The sequence below is a fragment of the Synchiropus splendidus genome, chromosome 17 (assembly GCF_027744825.2).
Source record: "Synchiropus splendidus isolate RoL2022-P1 chromosome 17, RoL_Sspl_1.0, whole genome shotgun sequence".
Lineage (NCBI taxonomy): Eukaryota > Metazoa > Chordata > Actinopteri > Syngnathiformes > Callionymidae > Synchiropus > Synchiropus splendidus.
Genome location: NC_071350.1, coordinates 9,684,680 through 9,704,592, shown reverse-complemented (window position 1 = coordinate 9,704,592; position 19,913 = coordinate 9,684,680). Strand labels below are relative to the sequence as shown.

The window sequence follows — 19,913 nt, the reverse complement described above, 5'->3', positions numbered from 1 at the left end:
CCCAAATCCCTGTAATCACATTGTGATGGTGTTGGGCGCCTCCTTCCCCGCTGAGATCAGAATAGCAGCATGACCTGATGCCGCATCCAAACGTGTGCGTCGCTATATCAGGACATATTTTATAGGACACGTCTCTGAGGAGAGCAGCTGTTGGCCGATGACTGGCACCCTCTCCTCGATCTGTCAACAAACCTATTGACACTGAGTGAATGTCAATCAGAAATGGAATGAAGTTTTAATGGCTGGACTTGTGACCCTCTCTGCTTAATAGACACTCTGAAATGAATTGGGAAGGTTATGCTACGTGTTGGGTATTAGCATATATTAGCATATTTATGAGCTGTTTTTTACTCTGCTATTAAATTAGAGTATTTTTCTTGTTTAAAGTAGATGTAGAGCACCTTTTAAAAACAGGATTTTGACACAAAAAAAATAAGAAATAAATGAAAATAAATTCCATGGCTATTAAATAGCTATTAAACAGCTTTGAAAGCTTTAAAATCTTAAAAGAATGTTGTGCCAAGAGAAGCAAAACCGGCTCTTGTATGCTGTTATCATGGGTTGCCACAGCAAGTCTGCCTCCTCCACCTTCACCTATCTTGATCCTCCTCCCTAGTCCTGCCTGTCCTCTTCATGTACTCCTCCATGAACCTCAAGCTTCCTCTTGTTACCTGGTCTCTATGAAAGGTCTATGCTCGTGCACTGCACACAACTGAAAAGCATTATAATGATGAATAACCACTGGGCAAGTTTCAGACAAATATAATCATGGCCCATATTTCTCGATATGGTATCTCTAAATGATGAAATTCTCTGCAAGAGAACCCAGAATTACCTCATGCTCTCCCCGTTCCAGGTGGAGCTGCGCTGATAAAATCTGAAGCTGTTGGTGGAAAACAATAAAAGTAAAATTTTCAAATTTCCGTTGTTTTTTTCCCAGCATGTCCTCCTTATCTCTAGTCTCCCCTGCTCTCACCGGGCCATTTGAGTGCAAGTATTTATGCAAATGCAATATTACCCACAGCGTCTTGTACTGTCGTTTTATTTTGAGTTTCTCTTGAATTCAAACGAGGTGAAGCCTCACGCTGCAGGAGGCTTCCTCACACCTCTGCCTGAAGAAATAAATGGCACCTACTAATAGCGGACCACCTCTGTGAGTCAGGTCCGAGTCAAAGCGAGACGCTTGTGAGCCAACCCCAGTCTTCAGTCAAACTAACAAGGACGCAAGCGCCTCTAAATGGCTCAGAGCTTCACAGCTAGTTTCTGTTTTCAAGCTTCTCAGACGGGTCGCACCTTTCTGTATTTGCTGCATGTGCTGCAGGGATGGTTTTCCATGGCACCCAGGCTGCCTGGTATTTGTAGCAGCGTGTAATTCTCTCCAGCTGCAGCTCTAACTCCGAGCAGGTAGAGGAGATCTGCTAAAGCCGCAGTGACAAGCATATGCGATCTGCTCTCCGAGAGGCTGAATGAAATTACAGCGGGTTTAAGACTGGGAAGCGCTTGGCGGCAGCTTCTGCCGGAATTAGCTGCTGCGTTTGTCAAAGTAGAAGCAAGTTGAGTGCCGTGGGGGTATTTCCCAGGATACATTTGGTGTTGATCAAACGGCGGCCTGCAGACGGGTAATCCAACACGGGCGAGGTTTTTGCGGGGAGAAGTAGCGGTAATCAGAAATGCTAGGAATGTAAGAGCAGAACGAAAGGGGGAATCCAGGAGGAGGACGCATGATGCATGGGCACGTCTGAGTCCTCTCTCTTGTCCGGCTCCAGACTGAGAAATGTGCCACGCCCTCCTGCGACAGGTTCATTAATCACTGCAGGTGGAGCCACACTGAACACACAACTGCTCTTATAAATACACGCATTGTTGGTTACAATAGCAAAAGGGCTTTACAGAAGCCAGTTTACTGAACTGCGAGTGTAGGTGCAGGTTGTCTGTCACAAATGGTGTTAAGAGTGGGATGAAAATCTGATGGATCTGTTAGCTTACCCAACGAACAGCACGACGCACACAATAGTTGTAACAGTAACTTGAGGCCAAGTCCAAGACCAAGACTACAGAGGGGCACAAGATCATGACCAAGACTGAGACCAATCTAAATAAAGAATACAAAAAGCTAAGGCCTATTTATCGACTGACACAAACGTTTATTGCTGCAAATGGAACAGTCATTTTTCATATGTTTTCTTTAGAACAAACCACGGTCTTGCCCCAGAATGATTTTGGTCTTGACTTGGTCTCGGGTTTGGTGGTCTTGACTACAACAGTATGAGGTTCCTGGACGAGGTTGCCACCACAATTGGTGTTGAGGTTCAAGACCAAGTGCAGACAGACACCTCTTCCCTCTGTGGCCACAACTATCTTGCAGATATGGCCTATGTTGAAACCCCCTCTCCAGACTTGGCCTCCATCTCACTCATCTCTGTGGTTGTGATTTTCTCCCTCACTCCTCTTGACCCACATCCTCCTCCCCCTTAATCTTGGTGCGTCCAATCCAGCCGTAGTGCACACATGTGCGCTTCGTCTTAACAGAAAGCAACCACACAGAGGGTGAAACATGTTGCGAAATGTGTCACAAATGGGTTTATTTGATACATTTTTGCTCATAAAAAGCTCAGAGGTTGATATGTCGACTTGTCTCACAGTGTCACTTCTCAATGTTCTGAATATTGGAGCTGGTTGTCATCCTATGGGTGATAATGCAACTGACAATGTAATTTTTTTCAGTTATTTATTGAACCGCTGAGATGATAGCAAACATTAGTTTTCGGTTTCTTCCTGGTTCTCACGACTCCTCATCTCCAGGTGATTTCCACAGCTATTGCTTCATGTGTCTCCGTGCACGTGTGCATGAATGTGAGTTGTGGAGTTCAAATATTGAGTGCAGATGCGTCAACTGAAATTATTTTTTGAGCTTCACACATCTTTAACAGGTTTTCTTGCTGAGGCGTATGCTAGTAATGGAATTCTGGGTTGGGTTTCTGAGCATCACCACCTGTACTCTGCCCAGAAGAGAGTCGCAATCCTTCTTACTTAGTGGCTAAAATACCAACTGGGCAGCCGCGCCGACGCCTCTGTGACAGGGACGGAAATGAGATCTTGTTCTCACCTTTATTAAATGGTGAAAGATTTCTTTCCTTTGTAGATTGGATTTAGTTTGTCAATAGGAGAGAATTGACGTGAGCTATTTATAACAGGTTAGTCATCTGTAGTCCGGCAGCTGCAGACAGGCTGGGATGGAAGCAGGAACAAAAGGTGTAGGAGAGTCAACAGATACCACAGGGCCACATGTTTGCAGTGTGATCAACACTGGCACACCTTGTCCACGGCAGACGGGTCACGCAGTGATGGACAACGCCTCGTCTGAAGGCAGGTCCAGACCTGCCGAGGGGACGCGCTTCTCCCATTCCTCTAATTTTGTCTGCGGCAGCTGACATATTTAAATTCCTTGTGAGTGTGAGGTTTCATAGCTGGAAGGATGGTTCCTTTACCGTGGGAAAGGTGGAGACAGAAAACGGAAACTGAATTGAAAGACGCTGTCTCAGAGGATAGTAGTTACTGTAAGCAAACAATAGTCCGTCACATTGTGTGCGTAACAGAATAATGTGAGGAATGTGAGGAAGCAACACAGGGGAATGGCACATTTAAATTTAAAAAAGGACACAAAGAAAACTGAATAAAAAGTGGCCTATAAAAATGATCTTTATTTAATGTTTTTGATAGCTAAACCAGTGCCATTTCCAGCATTGCATCGTTGCATGTCATCGGTCAAAAAATACAATATTAATAAATCCCTGGCTCCGGAAGAGAGTTAAAATTTTCATTGGCTATAAGAGGAGAATATATATATATATATATATATATATATATATATATATATATATAAGAGTTTTTGCTGGTTAGTTATAAGCATTACTGTTGTGTGTGAGTGAATAACACAGGTACATAACATAACCTGTGACCTCATGTTTGTCAATCATATTGATTCGATCGATTTGTTTTTGTCAAAAAGTACTAATGAATTCTTCGAATATACAAAAGAATACTAAAATTCGAGCAGTGCTCAGTGTTAAAATTGTGTAATGAACAATGAAAACTACTGCCTTCCATGAATACTGGGCTGAAGCTCTATTATCAGACAGCACCACACATGCTATTTTTCTGGCGTGGTTATATTAGACGGCACCTATTGTCCTTATGCTCCATAGTGGTGCACAACGTGCGATCCACTGTCCTGTCTGCCATGCTACGGAAAACATTTCTTACGCCATGGAAACGCCTATGCGTCAATATTCAACGCTAAAAGTCAATGTACGGCGCAAACCTCCACTTCTCAACGTCAATATACTATGCCATGGAGGAAGAATTTGCACGTCTAGCAAAGTATAGATTGTATAATGATCATTATTCATTGTATCAGAGTCATGAGATTTGTAAACATACGTTAGTTAAACCACTTCATTATGAAATAAAGGGAACAGTATGTTTCATTTCACTTTCCCATTCCAAACTGCTGAGTCATATCGAAATGGCATCTGGTGTACATTACTGGCACAAGCCATTTTAATGTCTTGGTAAACATGAGCCTCGAACGCACCACGTCTGGGGGCTGTTCCTTGAATGTATCAGCAGCTCCGTTCACAACACTTGGCGCATCTTTGACGCCACTGAAGGCAAACGTCCGGTGTTTCCCTGTATTAAGCAGAATAAACACGAAGACAATGGAGGCCAGCTGAGGAATGTTGCTGGTTCGGCTTGACTGCATATTACCCATGATTCATATTCATAAGTGTTTGTCGTACACAGGAAAGACATTTCTTCCTTCTGCCATTCACTGTGATTGACGATTAGTCGAGATGAGCGATGAATTATTGATTGAACCGGCAGTCGCGCCAGGCGTGTCCTTGCATCCCGGTGGACAGTTTTGGGCTCCGTGTGGTTCTCCAAACCTCCATTCACTATTGATTTCAGGATCTTGTGTGCGATGCTTTTCATTCCTTTGTAACTTCGATTATATCTCTGCAAACTTCGCCGTCAAACAGGTGCTGCAGCATTTAATCTCGGACAGTGCGGACTACAAAAGGAAGGAGAATGTCACGCTGTGAAAGTGAAAATAAAAAGTAAAATAGTGTTGACAACATGCTTTTATAAGCCTGTAATGATTCCATTTTATGAGACCTGGCTTATTGCTACGACACAACCCTGGCTTATAATTTATATCTTAGACATATACTATCATTAAGACACTAGGAAACACAGGTTTAATTGATATATATATATATATATATATATTTTTTTTTTTTTTTTTTTTAACATGACAATATTGATCTACTCTTGAAAGATCTGTGTCCTTTCTGTGAAAAGACAGTGGCGCGGATGCTGCTTTTAGCTTTCTAAATACAAAAAAAAAAACCGAATAAATCCATCACAGTTGCAAATCCCATTCAAGCATAATGGATGTGTCCATTTGGGCTTTTAGCCCTCGGTGAGGTCTGACGCAGGAGCGCGAGATCATTTCACAGACGAGTCATGGTGGTGACCATATAACCCAGGAGCGGATGAATCGCCACAACGGGTTATATCATCCGCTTTTACTCACGCTATCTGTTTTAAAGTTGCAATGATTCCGTTGGCCTGAATACATTTCTAATACATTTAATGGAGCGTGTGATTAATTGGAATAAAACTGCAACTGTTGTGCCACTATTGTGCTTTTGCCACTCAATTCTGAAGAAGGGTGGTGAAATAATGGCTTGGAGAAAGTGTTCTGTGGATCAAAAGGAAGGATACAATGTGTTTGAAATTGTATTTAATAATAGTTTACTTTGGTCTGTTGAGGGATTATTAGACTTAGTGTTTTGTTTGTATAGAACCATGGTAACAGAGTTCAGAAAAGATGCCAGAAATACTTGCAAGATCCAAATCCACAGGTGTGTTTCATGACAGTAGGTTTCATTTCCATAACATTTCCAGCATTAAGGAGAACTTTACATAGGATAATAGCTTTAGCATCGACATGTTTAGCTCCCATACTTCTAAATGACAGGAAGGTTGGCACTTCATGAATGAGAACAAGTCCGTGTGACCCCTTTCATTAGCGTCTGCTGCTCCACTGTGAGGTGATAATGAGGTAAATGCCACATCTTATCAAAATACAGTGTAATTACACACTGATCTTTGGTCCTGCTAATAGCAGCTATGTTTTTTTGTCAAGCCACAAAGAGAGAGTAATGAGCAGCAACATGAAACAGCTGGTGGAGGATTGCGCTCTGCAGCAGGCTGCTCTTTGGCTCTCTCTCTCTTTTTGTTTTGAGTGTGTGTGTGTGTGTGTGTGTGTGTGTGTGTGTGTGTGTGTGTGTGTGTGTGTGTGTGTGTGTGTGTGTGTGTGTGTGTGTGTGTTATGAGTGATGAAGCCCTCCGCAGTGTCAGACAGAATCATCAGAGTCATTTAGCATTACACAACAGACCTGCAGCACTTTAGCTACATAAATTCTGATGATGGGACAAAAGACAGATGAGGATGGACACTCCTCCTCCGAGACTGTGACCTAATGAAGTCACATGGCCTAGCTACACTCGCAGAAGGATGTTGTGTTATATGTGTATCCATATCACGTAACACTGGCTCTTGATATGTTTTCAAACCTCCACCTGCTGCTTTAAAATGTAATACAGTTTACATTGCACATGAAAATATGTGGAGCGGACATGGCGCAGGGGGCGCACCAGCCCAGAACGCTCAGTGCAAAATCTCCTGTCTGCGCTCATGTAGCAGCACAAGACGAGGAGACATTTGATCTAGTTCAAATTCAGGGACATGGATTTAGAAATTCTCCACCCTGGACTCTGGCGTCTTGAATAACTGCCACCTCTCCTCCCACCCTCCTGAGCCCCGACACCACAGCTGTCAACTGTACCCCCGACTTCATCCCTCAAACATCTTGATTCCTAACTATCAATATGCTAATATGAACGGGTGATGATGATTCCGACCTTTAGAAAGTGGGAATAAAAAAGTAAAGTTCAGTGTCACAATTGATGCAGTTCTCTGTTGAAGTTATGAATAAAAACCATCTTACTGCTTTGTGAAATCCTCTTTTTGCCAGAAATATCTGCACTCTCTCTCCTATTAGCATTAGCATAATGAACATTTATGAGGCCGTCAAAATGTATTCTGCTGTCAAAACCAATGTTCTGCCTCTTTGTCTCGTCCACAGTCTTCATCTGTAGCTTCATGGTGGCAGCTCCCATTTTTGGTTACCTTGGTGACCGCTTCAACAGAAAGGTCATCCTGAGCTGCGGCATCTTCTTCTGGTCCATTGTTACGCTGTGCAGCTCCTTCATCAGCAAAGAGGTAGGACATTATCCGGCGGCCGCGGCGGCACAATGTGCTTCTGTCCGACTGCCGGCTCTTTGATACGCTCGTCGCTGGCGAGCTAATTATTCTGCTGATGTGGATATGCTTGATGTAGGGAGCGGCGAAAATGACATGACACACTTGTTAGATGACACATCCGCGCCGGTTTTGTGGTCATTTTTTTAATGTAAGTGCCTCTCATTTATTAGATTTAGTCACTTTACTAAAAGGCTTCATTAATGTTCTTGCTTCGTTGGCTTTATTTTGACAAGAATAGTTGAACCAAAAACACCCAGACAGCAGCTCAAAAATATTCAAAATATTGAAATATTAGTGTACAACTTGAGGCCATCCTGACTTGGTGTACAACTTGCTGCCTTTTTCTGTGGAGCTGTGTGATGGGTTACTCACATGGTTCAAAAATTATCGGTGATGATGATGTGCCCTACGATGTAAGGGTCTCCCGAGTCATTCTACAAAAATGATATTGCTAAAGATGAATCAACTTTCATGTGACTGTGGCCATAAAATGTGTTGTCGTCGTTCGTTCGACAACATATATTAGCGTCTTGCAAATACGACCCCGGTGCTTCCCTGACTAAGATCTGATGTCATTTTAATGACCCCACCTTTAACTGTCCAAAAGTACCGTAATTTCTGGACTATAAGCCACTATATATTTTTACGTTGTGACTTATACAGCATCGCAGCTAATATATAGATTTTAAATTCTGCCAAAATATTGAGCCTTGTCGCATCAAACCGATGAAATCTAGGAGTTTTATTGATCTTAAAGCGTTGTTTTTTGCCCGCGTGTCTACGGCTCCGGAGACGAGAAGCAGCAGCTGAGACCGGCTGTGATGTCAGAACCTCAGACACATGCGTTATGCGAGACAAGCTTTAATGTAAATAAAAGCTGTGAGGAGTTCATGATTCAAGTTCAGAACATTGCTGTGGTTGGTTCATGAGTCAGTCTGCATGCTGGACCCTGTTTTCAAAACAAGTTCAGAAGTGTTTCTACGGTGCAAACAGCACCTCTGCACCCACGGCTTTTAGACTGGGGGCGGCTTATGTATGAACAAGATCTATTATCCTTCTTAAATGTAATATTCCAGTGCGCTCTATAGTGAGTATTTTTCATTTGTTGTAACACAACAATTGAGTTGTCCTCCGCTTTTAGTAAGTTTGAAACAAACCTATACATAAGTGACTCATGTTGCGGAGGAGCTGCAGCAGAGAGCTGAGCTTTTAGATTTGACTTCAGTAGAGCAGCATCTGAGGATCCCCAGCGTCGTGTCTCCTGTGAGTAAGCACCTCTGAGACACTGACAGTCGAGAGATGCGTGTCTTGACATTCTCCGGAGGGCGTCCTCTGACATAAATCCCGGGATTGATATGTCCGCTCAGGGACAAAGTAGCAGTTTAACAATTTGTTCTGCCTTGTAATAGCAGAGTCTAAAATAAATGTGCTCCTTCCACTCTGACTAATGCGGCGCTTGTTTGACTGATGCAAAGGCGACAGGAAGGCAAACACAGCTTGCTGCCCTGAACCCTCCACCCTAAAGTCATTTTTCCATTTACGCCAATCAAATGTGACAATGTTGCCTGCGCTTATGTAAGGGCTCCACAGGAGACTTGAGGGACTCGACAAATGAAATGTTAATGGCTGCTTACAGTCCTTTCATTTAAGACATCTCCGAGGCGCTTTAGAAGGATCCGCTGCAGATATTCGATCTTACGTAACCAAAAACATGTGCCTGTCATTGATGTTTCATTTTCTTTCATCATTTCTCTGCACCATCGCAAAAGATGATGGTCTAAAAATGATCCCAAACAAGGAGCTGCCTGACTCTTTCAGGAGATGCATTTGTACAGCTTGTCTTGCTGTTTTAAATCCAGCATGAAGACATTCATTTTCAGCGGATTAATTTGGCGAAAGAAGTGCGACTGTTTGCTCAGTGGGTAGTGAATTACGGATATTACTGACAAATTAATGCGAATATTTAAAAGCGATTTCTCTTTTTATATGCCGTCTCATTTGCGGTGATAGATCTGTCGATTTAGCGTCAAAGAAACAGCTAAACCCTCATCATTCCTCTGGCCCTGCTGCTTACATTTTGGTTCCCGCTGCTATTTACATTTCATTTCCATGCGAGGATGCTGAGGGTGGCGACTGACCGCACACGCTCAAACACAATCCATCATGATGTGGTGGGTGTTTTGAGCCTCGGCATGGACGTAAACACGCCGATCAACATCAGTGGAAGCTTATGAAGAAACATCATTTGAACGTCGCATACAGAGCCAACAATGATTCACTCACATACCACAACAAAGGCTTTAATCGGATGTGTCCCATGAGCGTTAAGAAATATGTGGGTATTTGTTCTGGATTAGGTCTGTGATGTCATGTCCATCCACCAGCCGGAAACATTGAGTGACTGCTGTGGTCTGAAGGGAGAGAAGAGGTCTGTGTTTCACCCCGGGAACCCTCATGAGTCACCCCATCTTTGCACAATATGAGTGAAAAAGATGAGGATCCCTGACTTGATATTGAAACATAAGATGAAAATTCACTCTGAAAAAATGCTCATTTATGTATTAAAATCCTTAATAACATCTCACATTTTTAATATATTGCCTCAAGATTTAGATGTTAATGTCAAGACAGATTAGAGTTCTTTGATGTGTAAAAAGAGTTTTTGGGCCACATTTTGAGTTGCTACTATATTCTTCTTCATTTAGTGTGTTCAAAATACACTATTTTATCAATTACCTTTCATTTACTGTATTTTACAGGGAGTAAGTTTGCTTTTTTATGACCGACTATGCGAAACAACGCAATGAAAAGTGAAGAACAAGAGGAAAATCACAAGTTAATGTAATGAAAATGAAAAGTAAATATAATTTTGGAAACAAAGAAAATAAATTCCATTCACATGAGTCATCATAGAAGCTAATTGCAACAATGAAAACACGCCTGGCATGAACTTCATTTTCGGTTCCTCCTTCTGGCCAAACCCCAACCCTTCTCCACTACTGTTTCCTCTGTTGGTGATTCACCATGATGACTGATAAGACAAACAAAATCATTAACCTTTAAATCTCTTTATGATTAGTCATGACGGAAACACTGTGAAATTTTCTCTCCATTCTACTTTGTAAGAACTATAGCGTGCAATGACTGATACTACCATTACTAGATGCACACACAAGGAGTTGTGGTTGCTATGGAAACAGCTCACAATCCCTTCGCCTACGCCTCGAAACACCTCCTATAAAAGTATGCATCATTTTATGTATCAGTTTCAAATGACTATAAAGTAGCTGCCCTACTAAATAAATTGTGTCATGAGTCGCTCAACATCTCAGTCAGACGGTACTTTTGATCACTAGTTTGGTCGATATAGAAGTGTTTGACTGTTTCCGCTTGTCTCTGTTTCTGCAGTACTACTGGCTGTTCGTACTCTCCCGGGGACTAGTAGGCATCGGTGAGTCCAGCTACTCCTCCATCTCGCCCACCATCATCGGAGACCTGTTCACCAATAACAGCAGGACCATGATGCTCTCTGTCTTCTACCTGGCCATTCCCCTGGGGAGGTAAGAGAAGTGCCATGCAAGTGCTGCATTTTTCATGTTTTTATTTCACTCAAAAAAAGAAGAGAAGGGATCATTGAAAATCCTCTCACAGACTAAGTCAGGTATCTCTGCGGCAGCAGGCGCACAAAAGGCTCAGCCTCTCTGCGGAGAAAGCACACACTCGGCTGTGCGAGGCTTTCAGGAGGGTGGGGAGAGCTTTCTGCGATGTGGTGCAGGGGTGTGGGAATTGGGGGGCGTTATTAAGCCCAAATCACGAGCCTCTGCACTTCAATCAATCAAGAAAAAAGGGGCCTGCGGGAGAAAACAAACAAAGCCCGGGCCATAAAAGATGAACGCGCTTGTGGGTGCAGTGCAGGAGCCACTTGAGGATTATTGTAACGTACAGTGCGGTGCTCGACCTCGTGTGCAGTTGTCAAGAAGATGCTAAGGAAAGTGGAAGTGTGCTGCGGGCGCTTGAAGAGTCCTGCCTCTCACTGAGGCGACGTGACCAGAGGACGTTGGGGAACTTTTTGTTAGAGAGTGCAGCGGTGATGTAACTGTCCGCGATGATAAATCGCCACAGTTTTGGAAGCGCAAAGGAGACGTGTCGAAATGTTTGGGTCGGAGATAGTCGTCTGACCTGCGTTTGTTTTGACCTCAGCAGTGGAAATGGAATCCCCTGCTTGTGTTTATGCCCTTCTATTATCAACTGAGTTATGCGAGCATATTTTTACACCCCAGGTTTATTGTGGGTGGTGGATGCTCTGGGTGGACTGTGATAAGATTAGCAGTTAGTCACTCTGAATATCAGTGTGATAAAGCAGCACCAAAATAGTTTCTCCGGTCTTTATTGACACTGTAACCCAGTGATTCTTAACCATAGGGCCGGGGCCCATGGTTGGGCCGCGAGCGCCTCCTCGAAGGCCACTAGAAGTTTCTTTGTTTTACACCTTTGGGCCGTGAGACGCTCAGTTTTAATACATTAGCCATGTATGGTGGCAGTAGTGTGTCACTGAATTGACTTGACAACTGCAAATCTGTGATAGTTACCAACTATGGAGAAGTTCTTAAAAAATAAAAATGATAAAGAAAGTGATGTCGCCCCCCCAGCTGTACAAAATGTTCACGAAAACACCTGTTGAAACATAAAAATTAATTGGTGATACTGTTATTTACACTTCACTTATATCTTCTTTGGAGTTTAAGTAAAATATATTGTTTTTATTTTATGATATCTAGACATGGTTTTATTATATTTACTTCATTCCGAATTTTATTCCTTTTTTTCCGACTTCTCAATATTTTGCGTCCAGTATTTTTTTTCTTTTTTTCTTTAGTAAATTCGATGAGCATGACTTGCACCTTCTTCTGCTGCTGGTTGGACAAATAAATATCTTTGCGATCACATGGTTTCATGTAATTTCAAAAGGTTAAGTTTGTTTACGTGAATATGGTTGAAATCAAGAGTCATGAATGAGTTCTATGACTTGAATGGGCCCCGGGCCCATTTGTTCGGGGAAAGGTGGCCCCCATATTTTTTCAAATACTGTACTCTATTTGTTCATCTTTCTATTGCACACAGTTTCTTTTCTTTTTTTCCGTAACATGATTGAAGGGGCACATATTAACGTTAAACCCAGATTTATCACTGTCATACCATCCTTGATCATCTCCAGCCCCTTAATCTGCTCTTTAAATGAAAACAGCAGCAAACAGAGACCCCCCCGAGGGGTGGTGAGTGGGGGGGGGGGTCACATGTGTTGCCACATGTTGGCAAGGTGTCGGACCACCGCGGACCTGCGGCGCTCTGCGAGTGTTCCTTGGCATGGACTGTGTGAGTGTGTGCAGGACGACTGTAGAAATGAGAACCATATTTCAAAACAGGCCACTGTGGGAAGATCTGAAGAATGTTAGGCCCTTCCACGTCTCTTGTGTTTCCTGGAGTCTGGAGTACGTTTTCAACTGTGGCCAACGTTGCAGGGGCAGCAATCTGACTGATTCATCACGCAGTTATCCAAATCTCACATCATTCTTCAGCATGAAGCTGACCACACAACAGCAGGCTGGAATCCTTCCTGCCTTTCATCACTTCGCTCTTCTAATCACCTCTTTATTTCCTATTATCATGTCATTACAGATACTTCCGCATTCCGCGCATACATTAGCGAGTTTCAATCGTCTTTGTCTTGTAAACGCTGATGCTTATCCATCTCAACACTCGACACACCTGCTGTTATCTGATAGGCATTTACACAAGCATCTCTTAGCAGGTAAAACAGGAGGAAACCAAGTGACACATCCATAAATAGACCAGCTACAGATCAAAGGACGGTGACTTCAGTCAGATGTGGGAGTTGATATAAATGTGCTGTGTCCTTCATTTGAGATGTTTTTGTGTTTCGGCAGTGGTTTGGGGTACATCCTGGGAGCGAGTGCCAAGGAGGCTGCAGGGGACTGGCACTGGGCACTAAGGGTAAGGGCATCACACACAAATACACACACAGATATAGATCCAGTGGGCGTAGATCACAGGGCCTGAAGAACCAGAGCAAGCCTTTCCTGTTCGCAAAACACCTTATGGCTGTCTGGAGACTCAGAATTGCATAACAAAGACCAGAAATTTCTATTTGAATAGAAACACTTCTTCCATTACACGACAACAATGAGCAGTAGAGTCAGTCTCCGCCTGAGAACCAGAGGTCACAGTGACTCAGACCTGTGTGAACCTTCACAAGTCAAAGGTAGTTACCCTGCCATCAAGAAACATCCATATTAAGATGGAAATTAAAGGATTAGTGAAAGCTTTCATGACCTGAACTAGTGTTGCTGCAGTCACTTAGGGCAGTAAGAGGTTTGACCAGATCCAGAAAGAACAAAAGCCCCACATGTCCAGGAGCATTAATCTTGGACAAGATTAATGAATTAATGGTTTGGTCCTCAGGAGGAAGCAGGTGAACACATTTGGTTAAGTGTCGCAGGTGTTGTGGCACACAGGGTGGCGGGGAACTCTACAATGCTGCTGCCAAAATCTCACTTTATTATGGATCCACCACATTAAAAATATTCAATATTTTAATCTAGAGTTTATAGATTTTTAGTTTCACCAAGTGATTCATCTTGTCAGCTGCTAATGATAAACATAAGCTCTCATCTATTTCTAATGACAGTTGAAGGGAAAATATGAGTTGCAAATAAATAAACTCAAGGAATTACAGATGGTTATGTGAGCATTGATATATTTTAGACTTCACACCCATCTATTCCAGTACATGCTCTCTTATTGATATACTTTTATTATACATTTATTTCCACGTGTGTATTTGTTTTTTTCCCCATATTTATTGTTTTTGTTTATAATAATAATAATGTTAATAACCAACAACAATTATTATCAACAACAATAATAATAAGCGTATTATTATTGCTATTGTTGTTATTGTTATGATTTATTTATTTATATAGCACTTTTTAGAATGCTGTTCATGATGTTCCTTTGAAGACACATTTTCATGCATATCTTTTTTAAATTGTTTTAAATTTGGAATAATGAATCACATTTACATTAGATTATATTTATCATCAGATCATAGTTAGAATTAACCAGGCTCCTCTTGACACCTCCCACTGTCCAAACAAATATGAATAAAATAAAACAGAAATTTTAAATAATACATAAAAATATATAAGAAAAAATAAATAAATGTAAAAAATCTATGTTGTGTAATACCTTTCCCAATAACATAAACATTCTATGCAATTGTGTTTCACACCAGTGAAGAGAAAAATAAATAAAATAAATCTAATTCATGATGATTTAGACATACATATACACTGTATAAAAGTATAAAAATTGATAACACAAGTTATCAAGACCAACATGAACTCATAAAATCATACATTTTAGAGCTTGAGTTGATAAAATGAGACAAAATATGAAGCTCTAAAGCATGAACCAGTTTAAATTGCTCTGCTTATTTGACCATAAGTGACTACAGTTTCCTGTATTCGGGACACAATGCCTTTCCGTACTACGACTGAATTCAGATTCATGTAGTCTAGCGTCTACAAAATCCGGGTGGGGATCGCAGTGGGTTGATCACCTGACCTGAAGGTCGCCCAGGCATTTAGGGAGTGACGACCGACTTGACGTTTCTAACATTTGAAGGAAAACATTTAGCTCTCCCTGATGGACACATTCCTGGATGTGGGAGCTCTGTGGAAACAGGACGTTCATTTGATCTGGTGGAACATTTTTTTATTTTTTTTTTGAACCAACAACCATGAGCAGGTCAGGTCGTTCCACAATGACATTCTTATAAAACAATCTTGAAGAAAAATTAATCACCATTGAGGCATGAGGTGGAGAAAAATGCCAGCACATGAAAGAGATATGCACAACAACATCCTGCTTCCAGTGGAAAAGCTGCCAGCGCTTCCGCTTGTTTTTGCCATGTTCCCGCTGCCTTCCTTGAGAAATGATGAAAAAGGGAACAAAGGGGAGGAAAGTGCAGGAATGAGACGCAGGCGAGGCTCATTTGTTCGATTGCCAACCGTCCATACAGGAAGTTTCTAATGTGGCCTTTGGGAGTCGCAGGTCAAGAGTCAGGGTCTCGGTGAATAAGGATGTAAATTCATAAATTTGACTGCAAACATCTGGAGGGTCTCACACACACATATACGTCTGTCAAATTGAGCAGCTCCGACCAAGCAGATGATTGAGGACGATGCAGGAAACGACGAGTGTAATCCCCTCACCCACGAGACGGAACTGCACTGGAGACTCGTATCATGTTATGAGCAGCACTTCCTTCAGAGACTCGCATCACATATGCATATAAATGGACTTTTATGAGCTGTGGAACATAAGACAGAAGATTTGCTCCGACAGACAAAATTGGTTTTGGGAGTTATTTGTGTGAGTTGGCCCTCTCCCACACACCCTTATCCTGTCTTTTGTCTCCCCCCACACAAACACACAAGCACAAACATGTCTCTTTGCAAGACTTTAAAGGAGATAGTGAATAGCAGATGTCCACCTTTCACAAACAAAGCTGTTCTCTTGATGTATACCACACGAATTAGCGGTCATAATAGCAGAGCTAGTCATGTTACCATTGAGTGGGAAGACCAGCAAACATGTCGAGGCGTATATTGTCTGCTGAAAGTCATATAGGTTCAACAGAGAGTCTGTTTGGTCGCTATTCCAGACGTTCACTGAACTTTAGCAGTAAGAGAAACCACAGAGATGCTCACCCGCAATCGGAATTACCAGACATTATACGTATAATCTTGTGTCGTGTGAAAATAACTGAAGTCCTCTTCTGTCTCCGTAGGTTTCCCCGCTTTTGGGGATGACTGCCGGAACTCTCATCCTAGTCTTTGTCCCGGAGCCAAAGCGAGGCAGCGCTGACAAGATCGCCGGTCACATTAAGACCCGAGTCTCCTGGTTAACTGACATGAAGTCGCTCGCCAAAAAGTAAGTGCTAGTTAGTCATGGGGCAGATTATTCTCGTATACCTGTGAACTAGTGATGGGTAGATGAGGTTTCACAACACACTATTGAAGGGTGGATGAGGTTTCATGAAACAGTGTCGTGATTTTCAGAGGCCACCAGATGGCACTGTCCACTGTAAAATGTTTGGACTTGGCTGACAACTCATTCAATTGTTTAAACCTCCCATCATTTCTAAACCAAGAGCGCCATCTAGTTACCTCTGAAACTGTTTCAGCAACTCTGGGATACTGTCCCGGATCACAACACCTCATCTACGCATCACTAACGTGAACCAATTCCAGGTCCACAATCTTATACAATGTGACGTCGTAACCAAAACATCCGTGATGAAGGAGAATAAATCAGATCCCACTGATAGACGGAAAATTTTAGTTGATAAAAATGTCAGGATGGAAGCATTCATCCAGTTCCGACTACTACAAACTTTACTTTTACTTAAAAAAAAACTGAAACAAATGCTATGTTTAAATGTGAAACCATTTTTGAGAAACGCACGACAACATCTCTCAAGTTTGATGTTCACATTCTGGACCTCCACAGGTTGGAGTCATGAAAACTTCAACTCAGACATATGAAGTGTTTATCAAGCTCAGCTGTGAAGTGCTATTAAAAAGACCAGCAGCTACGTCGGTTCAAATGTATAGCTCTGTTGTTTTATGGCTTCTATTTCGGGGGCCTTCGTTCGTCTGTCGCCCGCTGTGACGCTTTCAAAACACAAACGCCCACATTCACCCCGTCGAAACTTAAAAAGTGTGAAAACAGTGAGCCGTTTTTATCTGCAAACATAAAACTGTCAGCTCCACCTGTACTCATTTTAATTCTGCTTGCCAGCTGCTGTAAATTCTTCTTTTATCACTGCAACATGTGGATCTTTCAGGGTGATGTTGTGAAGCTGTGATTTATTTGGGTTTTTTTTTTTGTCCACCAGCCGGAGCTATGTGTTTTCCTCCCTGGCGACGGCGGCCGTGTCGTTTGCTACAGGCGCTTTTGGGATGTGGATCCCGCAGTACCTGGTCCGGGCTCAGGTGGTGCAGAAGCCTGACGCAGCCTGCACCGAAGATGTCTGCAGCAGCACCGACAGGTAGAAGACGCTTGATATTCCAAGGTTGAAACGTGTTTGACTCACTTTCACATTACTCCAAGCAGCCTGATATTTGGGGCGATCACCTGTGTGACTGGACTCCTGGGAGTGGTCATTGGCGCCGCTACGACGCGCTTCTGCCGTCAGAAGACGGAGCGAGCCGACCCGCTGGTGTGCGCCGTCAGCATGCTGGGCTCCGCCATCTTCATCTGCCTCATCTTCGTCGTGGCCAAGAAGAGCATCGTCGGCGCTTATGTAAGAGACACCACCAGTGTGTTCACAGGCGAGGTCGACTCACCGCGCAGTGACTAATGCTCGAAATTAAATCGTCTTCCAAGAACCATGGTACCTGCTGTCAGGGTAAAGGTGCACCACAGAGGTGTCTTCAGCGCAATGGGTCACAACCTGTTGCAGGTTTGATGTATCAAACTTTAAGAAGGAAAGCGGGAATGCAGAATGACGTGTAAAAGTGACTCTCAAGTCCTCCGTCTATAAAGCTCCATGAATATATACATATATAACTGTTGTATAGCTGCTTCAAGCCAGATGGACTCGAACCCGACTCCACTTCCAATATTCCTCATGCTCACAACTGTGCATGATTAAATCATCGCCCGGCAGCGGTTGTTAGTGATCGACTCAGGTTTCATGCCGGAGCTCAGACAGATGTGGAGCATTATGAGGCATGACATGCTTTTAGCTCTGCTTTGTTGGGCCAAAATGACCCATCGCAGCTGCTGTCTCGCCACACATGAACTGTAGATACTGTCTGTTGCATGGTCTGGTTGTAACATCAGAACAGTCCTGTTTGTGTGCGTCTAAGTTTGTTTGTGTGTGCGCCGGGTCATTCCCCCGACAGGAAAGACACGTTTGCCAACTGAGTTACGCTGCGCCAGACTAAACCAGCTCCTATATAAATATATATACTCCAAATCAAGAAAGTCCCTCAGGGCTGTTTCGCAGCGCCCACTCTATACATCCACTTCTCACTGGATTCAGCTGCGTTTCCAGATTTCAGATACTCAACATGCAGTTATTCCATATCACAGTTTGACAGACCAACATGTTGAATCATAGCTTCATTATATGACATTGCTTTCTGTTTAGATCTGCATCTTCATTGGAGAGACGCTGCTTTTCCTGAACTGGGCCATAACAGCGGATATTTTAATGGTACGTACTGACAGCCTACACTGGAGACAGATTAGGAACTCGAATGTATGTTCAAGCTTTTAAACAATGGAATTAATATCTCAGATATTATGGAAAACATTAGTCTAAATGAAAATGAAAATGGAGGTTTAATGATAGACACCCTTTAAAAGGAGTATACAAGGGATAGAGATCATATTCACCCAATAATTTCAGTTTAAATAAAATTATTTAAATTAACTGTTAGAAAAAATATATATTAAAAAATTACAAAATGCTATAATATATTAAAATAAATGTGTATATACAATAAGAATAATATAGCCCTAAATGTGTCAATAATTATATATTAATTCACCATACTTTGTCTCTGTGCAGTTCGTTGTCATTCCCACGCGGAGAGCAACAGCCGTGGCCTTCCAGAGCTTCACCTCTCACCTGCTAGGGGACGCTGGAAGTCCCTACCTGATCGGCCTGGTAAGACTCTCGATGTTGTTTGTCGGCAGCGAAGGGGTAATCTTAACCCACAGCTATAATGCGCCGCACTAATTCCAGTCTCCACTTCCATACACTTGATGCATTCACCCTTTGCGTTAAGTGGGCGAGTGTAGAGAGACGGACAAGAGCAGCTTTTAGCCAGACTCTCGGGAGACTCGCCGCGCACACTTGTCACTTCACCGTTGCTCTTCTGCACATCAGAGCACTTGCTAGTTAAATTTCATGGTTCCCAGGAGGAGCCAGCGCTGCTGTGAGCTGATTGGCCGGCACACGTGGCCTGTACTTGGACTCTTCAAGGTTAAAGTCAACCCCCATCCGCGACCTCTTGACCTGTTTAAGAGTCAAACAGCGTAGTGCTGCTCAGTGGAGGGTGAAAGTGGATCCGCATCATCTTGGATTTGAATATTTGAACTGAAGGATGATTTATGTTTCTGTCGAAATCACACAAGTGAGTGAGTCACTCAGTTGTAACTGTTTTAAGGAGCGTAGAAGTGTACACTTGTGGTGTTTATTTGTAGTTATTTCGAGCCGGCGTCCCACTGAGAGAGCAAACGCTGGTGCTGTTTACATTATTGCGCTCGGCTGTGGTGCCGCCGGCTGCTGCCGACTGGGAGTCTTTGATTAGTAAATCAAACTCATCTTTGGGATGCTGTCGGCATCAAACTGTTGGGCCTGAACTGCGTTGTTTTTCCTCCGACCGAAATGGAACTGTTGAGCAGATAAAAGAGGAAGCGA

General features: G+C 42.8%; 1 protein-coding gene across 2 annotated transcripts in view; it reads left to right on the top strand.

Annotated features, from left to right (window-relative positions):
• The window catches only part of spns2 (SPNS lysolipid transporter 2, sphingosine-1-phosphate), a 53,616-nt gene that overhangs the window by 20,389 nt on the left and 13,314 nt on the right, over positions 1-19,913 (top strand). Inside the window, exons 3-10 of one of the 2 annotated variants that reach the window (XM_053846587.1) lie at positions 7,215-7,351; positions 10,802-10,953; positions 13,339-13,405; positions 16,266-16,408; positions 17,376-17,528; positions 17,594-17,783; positions 18,636-18,701; positions 19,059-19,157. In XM_053846587.1, the coding sequence (XP_053702562.1) occupies positions 7,215-7,351; positions 10,802-10,953; positions 13,339-13,405; positions 16,266-16,408; positions 17,376-17,528; positions 17,594-17,783; positions 18,636-18,701; positions 19,059-19,157 (1,007 nt within the window). Of the gene's footprint in view, positions 1-7,214; positions 7,352-10,801; positions 10,954-13,338; positions 13,406-16,265; positions 16,409-17,375; positions 17,529-17,590; positions 17,784-18,635; positions 18,702-19,058; positions 19,158-19,913 lie in introns of both variants that reach the window. The other variant, XM_053846586.1, reaches the window with a different exon arrangement.